Genomic DNA, 10113 nt, shown 5'->3' with positions numbered 1-10113 from the left:
GGCCCAAAGCCAATCCCGGGGGAACAGTAAAGCTTCATAGGGTCTTTCTATCCAGGTGCAGGTAGTCGCATCTCCACAGACATGTTTATTTCACCGAGCCTCTCTCCGAGACGGTACCCGGATCGTTACACCTTTCGTGTGGGTCAGAACTTACCCGACAGGGAATTTCACTACCTTGGGACCGTTATAGTCTTACGCTTCCCTGTCATCAGTTCACCTACTTCCTTGACCTTCCGGCACTGGGCAGGCATCAACCCCCATACATGGTCTTATGATTTTGCGGAGACCTGTAACATCAGATTTTTACTGGAATTTGAATCCAAATTCAGGACTTGAACTCAGATGGCAGTGTACACCATGATTTTTTTTTTGCATGCAGAATGTTGCATTCCTTTTCCATTCAACTTTGTGTGATAAAAATCTTTTTTTTAATTGAATTAAATTGGTAAAAAACTGGTATCATTGGGTTCGTACTGTTAGACCCAAGAAGGATCTGAAGAACAGGATTCAGAAGAACTAGTCTGAACTTAGCTATTTCATTCACTTCAGAGGAAAGATTGGAATAGTTTAGCTTCTTACAGAGGAACCTAGCCAGCCAGGAACACTGGCGGCGCAAAGGGGGAAACCCTAGAAAAACGGAAGATGGTTCTCGCACCTCCAATCTCTGGCTTTATAGCCTTACAAACCCAGAAAAGAAAAGAGAAAAACGAATACAGAGTGGTTGAGGCTGCAAGCCTTTTGCCGGAAAGTGAACAGCGACGCGTCCGAGTCAGGGAGCCGTCCGATGCGTGATCTACGGTGTCGGCTTCATCATAACTCGCGAAACGGTACGGGCGAAGGGAAGACGTGGGATCCGTGATGGACGGCTCAGCTGTCTTCGCGCGCTCGTGGAAGCAATTCAATTTAACTGAACTTTGTCTTCAGGTGTTGCTACGTTGCAGACGGGTCCTGACAACTCCCCCCCAATGAGACCAAGCCTGTCCTCAGGGTTGGAAGTGAGGAAAAACTCGCTGGATAAACGTTGCATCCTCCCACGTCGCTTCTTCGACTGGAAGGTTGCTCCATTTGATTTTCCACCGGACGACAGGGATATCGATATCCCCTTGTTTACGAGGGATCAGTTTGCGCTCCGGCGGTTGTTCTGGTTTGAGCAAGATTGTTCCATCAGGGTTAAGCAAGGGGAGTTTTGCGTTAGGTATTGCTGCTAGGCCAATGTGCTTCTTCAGTTGGCTGATGTGGAATGTATCGTGCAGTTTGCAGTCGTCAGGCAGGAGAAGTTTATAGGAAACATTACCCACTTTCTGCAGAACTTTGAACGGCCCATAGTACTTGGAGTGCAGCTTGAAACATTTGTGAATGCTCAGTGTAGTATGTCTGTAGGGCTGTAGCTTCAAGTAGACCATATCACCCACTTGCAATGTTCTCTCGGACCTCTTTTTATCTGCAAAGTGCTTCATTCTGTCCTGAGCTCTGAGAAGGTTTTCTTTGATGTGAGCAGCAGTTTGCTCAGCAGTGAGGACTGAGGGAAGGTTGGTAGTGTCCTCAGGTGGGTACAGAGCTGCTTCAGCTATCATATTTGGTTTTCTGTTGTATAGTGCCTGGAAGGGGGTGATCTTGAGTGAGGTGTGGTAAGAGGTATTGTACCACCACTCAGCTAAGGGCAGCCAGTGAAACCATTTCTTTGGTTGCAGAAAGGCCATACATCTGAGGTAATTCTCCATGCACTGATTCACCCTTTCAGTCTGCCCATCCGTTTGAGGATGGTAAGATGTGCTCAAGTGCAACTTAATGCCCATTCGTTTGAACAAACTTTGCCACAGCTGACTTGTGAAGATTTTGTCCCTGTCAGTGACAATAACAGAAGGTAGACCATGTAGTTTAAATATGTTTTCCACAAAAGCGTTGGCTACAGTCTGCACTGTGATGGGATGTTTCATGGCAATGAAGTGACTGTACTTGGTGAATCTGTCAACTACCACCAGGATCATATCCTTGTTTTGAGAAACTGGCATTCCCTCCACAAAGTCCATACTTATGTGGCACCAAGCAAAGTCAGGAACAGGTAGAGGTTGCAGGAGACCAGGGTATTTGCAGTGTTCTGGTTTGTTGATCTGGCAGGTTGGACACTGCTTGATGAAGTCAACAATGAACTGTTTCATACCAGGCCAGTGGAACAAGAGCTTGACTCTTTGATATGTGGCTCTGTGGCCAGAGTGACCTCCTAGCTCAGAATTATGTAGTGCAGACACAAGTTTGGTCCTCAGTTGGGTTTCACTGGGTTTCACTGCCCACTACAATTCTATTCTTATATCTGAGGATGCCCTGCTTTAGGGTGTAGTTATCTAAGGCAGAGGGGTTTGTGGCCAATTGGGCCATGATAGTCTTGCATTTAGTGTCATTGTTGTAACTGGCAACAACTTCAGAGATCCAAGCAGGTACAGCTGAGCTTGCAAAGAGGCTGTACAGTTTGTACTGCACTCTAGATAGGGCATCAGCTACTCTGTTTTTGTGCCCTTGTTTGTACTCCACTGTATAATTGTAGCCCAGTAACTTCACTAGTAACTTATGTTGAATTCCTTCAGTTAACTTTTGTTCCTGAATATATTTGAGGCTCTGCTGATCCGTTCTGATAATGAGAGAAGATGCTGCAAAGTAGTGCTTCCAATATTTAAGAGCTTCAATAATAGCCAAGGCCTCCTTATCATAAGTGGAGCTAGCAGCCGCTCTAGGACCAATAGTTATGCTGAAGAAAGAAATTGGCCTGCCTCCCTGCATGAGGACTGCTCCAATGCCATAGTTGCAGGCATCAGTTTCCAGAACAAATGGTTTGGAAAAGTCAGGTAGTGCCAAGACAGGGGCCTCTGTCATTCTGTGCTTCAAGGTGTTGAAAGCCTGTTGTTGTTCAGTGCCCCAAGAGAAACTGTCCTTTTTGAGTGAGTTGAACAGAGGTTTGCAGATCAATCCATAATTTTGGATGAACCTTCTATAATAACCAGTTAATCCTAGGAAGCTTCTCAGCTGGGTAACGTTCTCAGGTGTTGGCCACCTAAGTACTGCCTCAATTTTGACAGGATCTGTAGCAACTCCATCTCCTCTGATTATGTGACCAAGATATTCCACCTATGGCTGAGCAAAAGTGCATTTGCTGAGTTTTGCATACAGCTGCTGCTGCTGGAGTGTCTCAAAAACTTCTTTTAAATGCTCTATGTGTTCCTGCAGATTTTTACTAAAAACCAATATGTCATCAAAGAAAATCAAGACAAATTTTCTCAGATATTTCTTGAAAATTGTATTCATCAGCTTCTGGAATGTAGCAGGTGCATTTGTAAGCCCAAAAGGCATAACTAAATATTCATAATGCCCACAATGAGTGCTGAAAGCTGTCTTTTCTATATCATGTTGCATCATCCTGATCTGATGGTAACCACTTCTTAAGTCCAGTTTAGTGAAAACAGTGGCTCCATGCAATTCGTCCAGTAGATCTTCAATTACTGGCACTGGATATTTGTTCTTGACCGTTTGTTCATTGAGTTTCCTGAAATCATTGACCAGTCTCCATGTTTGATCCTTCTTTTTCACTAGGAGAGCTGGAGAAGAATAAGGACTAACACTGTCCTTAATTACTTTGTCCTTTATCATCTGCTGTATGATCTGTTCCATTGCATCTTTTTGGTGGTGAGGCAACCTGTATGGCCTCTGGTTCACTATTTTGGCTTCAGGCACAAGAGGGATTGTATGGTCGATTGCTCTGGCAGGAGGAAGACCAGTGGGTTTTGAGAAGATGTTGTTATACTTGCTTAAGAGCAGTTTCACTTGAGGATGCACTGGTTGTTGAGGAGGAGGAGTAGGAGGAGGAGGAGCCTCAGTAACAAAGTTCAGAAGGAGGACAACTCCACAAACTGGGTCCTGTTCCAGTTCTTCCTCACTGTCCATCTCATGCACAACCATGTTGGGCAAACTCTCATCCTGGAAGATGACTTTTTTGCCTCCTTGCAAGGTTATTTTCACCTGCATTTCCTCAAAGTCTAGTTCTACAGGATTGTGAGCTTTCATCCAGTCAGCTCCTAGTATTACATCATAGCTTTGGAGCTGTAAGACTCTGAAATCAGAAGTGAACTGTGTCCCTTGGATAGAGTAATTGCACTGTTTTGCCATGAATTCAGTCCAGAACACTCCACCATTTGCTACCACAACCTTTCTTTTTCTTGTAGGGGAAAGCTTGCATTGAATTTTGTTTGCAATACTGGGTGAAACAAAAGTAGCTGTACTTCCACTGTCAATAAGAGCTGTTGCTGGAGTATCACCAAACATGAGAGTAACAGTAAATGAGTATTTGGTGGCACTCAGGCCCATCAGAGCATGCATTGAAATTTTCAGTGTCTGATCCGCACTGTTTTCTGTTTCTTCAGTGTCAGTTTCCTCCATTTCTTCAGAACTTGCAGTGTAGTAAACCAGTTCTGCATCGTCCGGGCATTGCTCTTGTAGAGCTTGGATTTGAACTTGGTTGGACAACTTGCAGACTTTCTTGTGCCCTGGGAACCAAGGTTCCTTGCACTTGTAGCAGATGCCCTTTAACCTTGCTTGTTGGATTATATTAGCATTATTGTTAGCAGCTGGCTTGCCAGGGTCAAACTGGACCTGTCTTCTAACAGGGGGCTGCACTGTTTGGGGCCACTGCTTCTTAGGTGGTTGTGCTTGTTCCATTCTTCGAGCTAACCAGATAGCTTTCTGCAGATCTTGAGGTTCATGACATTGGACATATTGCTGAATGTTGTCATGTAAGCCAGAAATAAAACTGGTCTTGTAGTAATCTTGTGGGAGAGCAGGATTATCCCTTCTCATTAGATTCATGGCTTGTTCAAACATGAGTATGTAATCATTCACTGACCCTGTTTGAGTGAGTGCATGGAATGATCTCACATTATCACAGACAGAAGTTTTAGCAAATCTGTCACCCAGAAGTCTACAAAACCTATACCAGGGCAAGGAGTTAGCAACTATTGCAGTACCTCTCCACCACTCAATTGCAGGTCCTTTCAGGTATGTAACTGCAATTTCTGTTTTCTGCTCCAGGGGTGTTCTAGCAGCCTCAAAATAAAGCTCAATAGTCTGAATCCAAGAGTCGGTGCCACTTCCATCAAATTCAGGAATGTTGTATTTGGCAGGCTTAACAAGTGCCATAGTTCTTCTGTTATCTTGTAACTGTTCTCTTGGCACATTTCCTCCCCTGGCTTCCTGTTGAGGAAGTTGCTCAGCTAGCTCCAAGTCCAATTGAATTGGCTGCTGTGCATTGGGGCCCTGGTTTACTGCATTAGGTGCTCTTGCATCAGGAGCAGGATTTTTGGGAGCAGCAAAATGTGGATGCCTGTAAGGGATTTTGTTGCTGCCATCCAAGTTGAGCTCTTTTCCTGTGTGCTTGTCAACTAAAGTTGCAGATCCCATAGTTGGAGGGGTTTGTATGGCCACAGGAGGTGCATGGTTAGGGCCTTGAGGTGTTTGTTGTTGGCCACTGCCTTGTGCAACATCTTGGGGGCTTGGAGGGCTTTCTCTGGGTTTTGGGAACCCAGCAATGAAACTGGATAGTGAGCCCTGTAACTCTCCCAATGTTTTCTGCAAGGACTGAAAGTTAGTGGAAACGTGCTCTCTGAAATCTTCAAAGTCACGTCTGTCCGTCTCTCTGTTCTGCTGCAGTTGTTTGACATCCAACTGTAAAGATTGCAGCTCCAGATTTTCCGTGGAAGAAGAACTCGTCGGGCCCGTCATGTTGGCGGGAAGGGACACAGGAAGGGTTTTTATACTTAGCAAGGAGCCAAGAACCTCTCTGTGAGTGATCAACCAGCGAAGGAGGGAATTTTACGACAGCTTGAGCTGCAACCCGGTCTTGGCCTTTGATCCTGCCGCCGCCTGCACCGTCGCCAACGCCACGCCACCGAGAGTACACCGGATCTGGGAGGGAGGGAGGGATTTTACCACAGAGACGGTGTGTGTCTGTAACCTCTTCCCGTACCCAAACCTGTACCGAACGATCTCACCGCCGCCTATCGCCGCCTGAAATCCACCGCCGCCCAAGGTCACCGGTGAGAAGTGGAGGATTTTACGGCTCCTCCAACTCCACCTCGGCACCGGATCTCGCGCCGCCAAGGAGAAAACCTTCCTCTGATTACCACTTGTCAGACCCAAGAAGGACCTGAAGAACAGGATTCAGAAGAACTAGTCTGAACTTAGCTATTTCATTCACTTCAGAGGAAAGATTGGAATAGTTTAGCTTCTTACAGAGGAACCTAGCCAGCCAGGAACACTGGCGGCGCAAAGGGGGAAACCCTAGAAAAACGGAAGATGGTTCTCGCGTCTCCAATCTCTGGCTTTATAGCCTTACAAACCCAGAAAAGAAAAGAGAAAAACGAATACAGAGTGGTTGAGGCTGCAAGCCTTTTGCCGGAAAGTGAACAGCGACGCGTCCGAGTCGGGGAGCCGTCCGATGCGTGATCTACGGTGTCGGCTTCATCATAACTCGCGAAACGGTACGGGCGAAGGGAAGACGTGGGATCCGTGATGGTCGGCTCAGCTGTCTTCGCGCGCTCGTGGAAGCAATTCAATTTAACTGAACTTTGTCTTCAGGTGTTGCTACGTTGCAGACGGGTCCTGACACGTACTTGTAAGACTTATCATTGGTATCACTTCTTCGCGAACTAGTCCATGTGTAAGATCATTGGTCAAACTTGCACGCTCTATATTTGGAATAGAGGTGGTAATGTTAGGCATCATACTTTCGTTTGCAAGATGCATGAGTGCTAGGTGTATATTATTTTTTCAAGTATGTTCTGTGTGTATATAACAACATATTTACAAAAGCAATATACCCCGCTATATTCTTCCATGCACTTAATTTTAAACATGAGTTATAACTATTAATTAGATGTTCTTCATACCAAAAATGGTTAAAATGATAAATATTTATTTTGAAGAATTATACAATGTATCTGCACATATTTCAAATAGTACAATCAAGTTTAAACCTATATTGTGCGCATTTTTTTTAAACCTATATGACCGACCATTTTTTATGTGTAAAACGGATTTTCAGCAATTGCGACATTATTACTTTATTATATTATTACACATACAACAACATTCAGTTTGTTGTGTATGGGCATGGGCACATACTGTACTCTCTTTCTGACATTCATACTAATGTTAGTACCTCTATTCTATCAAACTTATCCTGTTGCTTGCTCTGCACCCTTGTGTGTCCACGTTAAATCTAATCGCGCCTCCCCTCCTCTCTCTCTCTCTCACACACACACACACACACACACACACACACACACACACACACTGGGAGTCACCACCGTGTGAACTGTGTCAGGAGGCTGCCAGCCTGTGCTTGAAATTTCTGGAACTTGGTCCACCACATAAGGAGAACAGTAGCTGTCCGATTCGACCAATCAACGGCCCAGAATGCAGGGATTTGCAGCTGTATGGTCACATTGTTGAAGTGTCCAGAGCATTTATCACCGTCCGATATATTGAATCAATGGCATGCAAGTCATGCAGAATGTGTTTGGGACAGTATAGGGTGTACCTATGATTGTTCACATTGATACACTATATAGGAGTATAGATGTGTATCTCTGGCAATGTGGTTATTTGAATCTGGATGCGAATAATGAATTTTCTATATACTCATTAGATGTTATTAGCATGTGGAATTTCAACGTTACATCTTATGAGGCTAACTATGCTCTTTTTTCTCGATCATTCCCTTAATTAGGTCAATGAAGAAATTGAACAGAATATACAAAGGACCAGGGAAAGAGAGTCAGAAATAGTGAAGCATTCTGAAACTGAAAAGGACTATCTCGTGAAGGAATCTGAGCTAATGAAAGGAGTATCGGTTGCTGAGTTTGAACTTGATGGGCTTATGCAAGTGGAAGGTAACTATTGCCTTAATCATGCAATTACTATATGATGATTGACTTTGCTGGTAGAAGTCACTTAGCTGTAGTGGTATTTATATGTACCAAGAACAAAATATCCATGTGTTATTGCCAAAGATTCTATAGCAAGGCAGGATAGAAGGATGCCGTTATTCACGTGTGGCACTGTAGCACAAGAACCTCTGTACTTTGGCACCAGCAATGCCTGATTTTATCAGCTAAAGAAATAACCCTTTCGTCTATTACTTAGATTCAGGAGTTGCGCTCCTTAGTAATTTCCACCCCCATTTAAGTGGTCCTTTGTACATAGACTGCTTCAACCTTTGAGAACTTTGAGTACTAATGCCTTTGAAAATATTTAGATTAGATACTTGAAAATCATGTGCGTAAGTTCTCCTCATAAAACACATACATGATTTTGTCGAATGTTATGAATATATTGCTATAAAATCTGGTGGTCAAAGTTTCTTTGTAGAAACTGCGTCAATGTCCAAAATGACCAGTTAGGGAACTGCAGGGAGTAGTTACTTTATCTTTTCTTTCAAATTGTTATTTTCTTGGAGGTGGGTTCCTTAGGCTACCCTGATTCCACGCTCTCCTCCACTTCTAAGTCCATACCGGTCACAATTTTCGTGCTGACAAGGTATCTCGCTATGTTGTGCTGTGAGCTAAAATGCCGTCAACCACTTGCTTGGAGGCTGTAACAAACTCTATCTTTTCAATACAAAGAAACGCAAGTCTTTTGCGTTTTCTCAAAAAAAAAATGCCGTCAACCACACTTTCCTTCCAAGGTCTGTCATGCTGTCAGCCTCCACACGCCATCAAGATCGCCCCATGGCATTGCCATCAAGCTCCTCGTTCGGTCATGCCACTGAGCTCCTCATGTCATCGACCTGTGCATCCTGTCAAGCTTCACATGCCATCCACTCATCCTGCCGGCGTGCTGTCAAGATTCGCGTGCCATCATGTCATGAACCTCGATATGCTTCCTCGGTTCTTAAGATTCTTTGAAGGTGGAGAACATTACCATAATTTCTTACCCAAAAAGGCTTTCGCCCCGTTTTATATATAAAGCCATGATTAACAGCGCCCGGTACAACCGCACTCATCCACAACACACGCACACACACACCCAAGGTAGGATGCATAGGCGCTGAGCGCAACAACACAATCCCTAGCACTACAAGAGCCGCCGGGGGCTTCAACCGTGAACACGCCACCGCGAAGAAGTGAAGCCGCATATGACGAACTGTGGGCTCCAAGGCGGCGCCTTCAGGAAGGATACGACACCGGAGCGCAGCCACTGCCCGATCCAAGGATCAGAGTTTTTCCCTTGGAGCAACACGACGGGCAATGAGAGCCGCGATGACGCCTTCAAGGGAGTGCTCTTGGCCGCCGCCAGTCCGTTCGAAGATAGAGCAGGTTTTCACCCCGGCCAACACTCACCGCCACCGAAAGCCACTCCCCGGCTACCATGCCGCCCACACGGCCGTGGCAACCGAGCGACACCGAGGCACGAGCTCTGCCCATGAGCATCGCGCCACCACCACCAAGGCCGCCGCCCCGGAATCCAAGACCTTGACACCAAGTCACCCGAGACCCTCCGCTACCCCAACTGAAGGGACGAGCGGAAAGGACCCGCCTTTCGCACCCCTGGTCGGACCCAGCACCAAGACCCAATAGGCCGGCCACAACTAGCCTCCATCGAGCAGTCTTGCTGCACCGTGCGCGAGACGAGCGCAGTCCTGCTGCTGGGCGCGAGATGGGCCGGTCCTGCAGCCGGGTGCGAGACGAGCTCGGTCCTACGGCACCAGCCGCGAGACGGTCGATGGACCATAGCCGGGAGAAGGCCAGCCCTCCGGCGAGAGAAGCGAACGGACGCCGAGGAGAGGGGTCGAAGGCCGACACATGCAGCCTACAGACGAGCCAACGCCAAAACAATCTGGCCGCCGCCGCAATCAACTTGCCACCACCACATCACTTGCGCCTCCACGCCCTGGTCAGATCCACCCGAAGCCTCGCCACCCCGCACCGGAGCAGCATGGACACCGGCCGCAACACCACCACCTCCACAGGGTCGCCGGCAACCCCCGCAATCGCTGACCATCACATCCGCCAGACCTGGGCAGGGATGCCCAGATCCGCGCCAGCACGTCCGAGACCACCAGACCCCATG

General features: G+C 46.5%; 1 protein-coding gene across 1 annotated transcript in view; it reads left to right on the top strand.

Moving 5' to 3' along the window:
• Positions 1-10113, top strand: part of LOC119330407 — a 30269-nt gene that overhangs the window by 4726 nt on the left and 15430 nt on the right. Inside the window, exon 2 of the mRNA XM_037603517.1 lies at positions 7772-7934. Within this exon, the coding sequence (XP_037459414.1) occupies positions 7772-7934 (163 nt within the window). The remainder of the gene's footprint in view (positions 1-7771; positions 7935-10113) is intronic.

The sequence above is a fragment of the Triticum dicoccoides genome, chromosome 1B, assembly GCF_002162155.2.
Source record: "Triticum dicoccoides isolate Atlit2015 ecotype Zavitan chromosome 1B, WEW_v2.0, whole genome shotgun sequence".
NCBI classification, from domain to species: domain Eukaryota; kingdom Viridiplantae; phylum Streptophyta; class Magnoliopsida; order Poales; family Poaceae; genus Triticum; species Triticum dicoccoides.
Note: the sequence above shows the minus strand (reverse complement) of the source record. Positions and strands in the feature narration are given on the sequence as shown.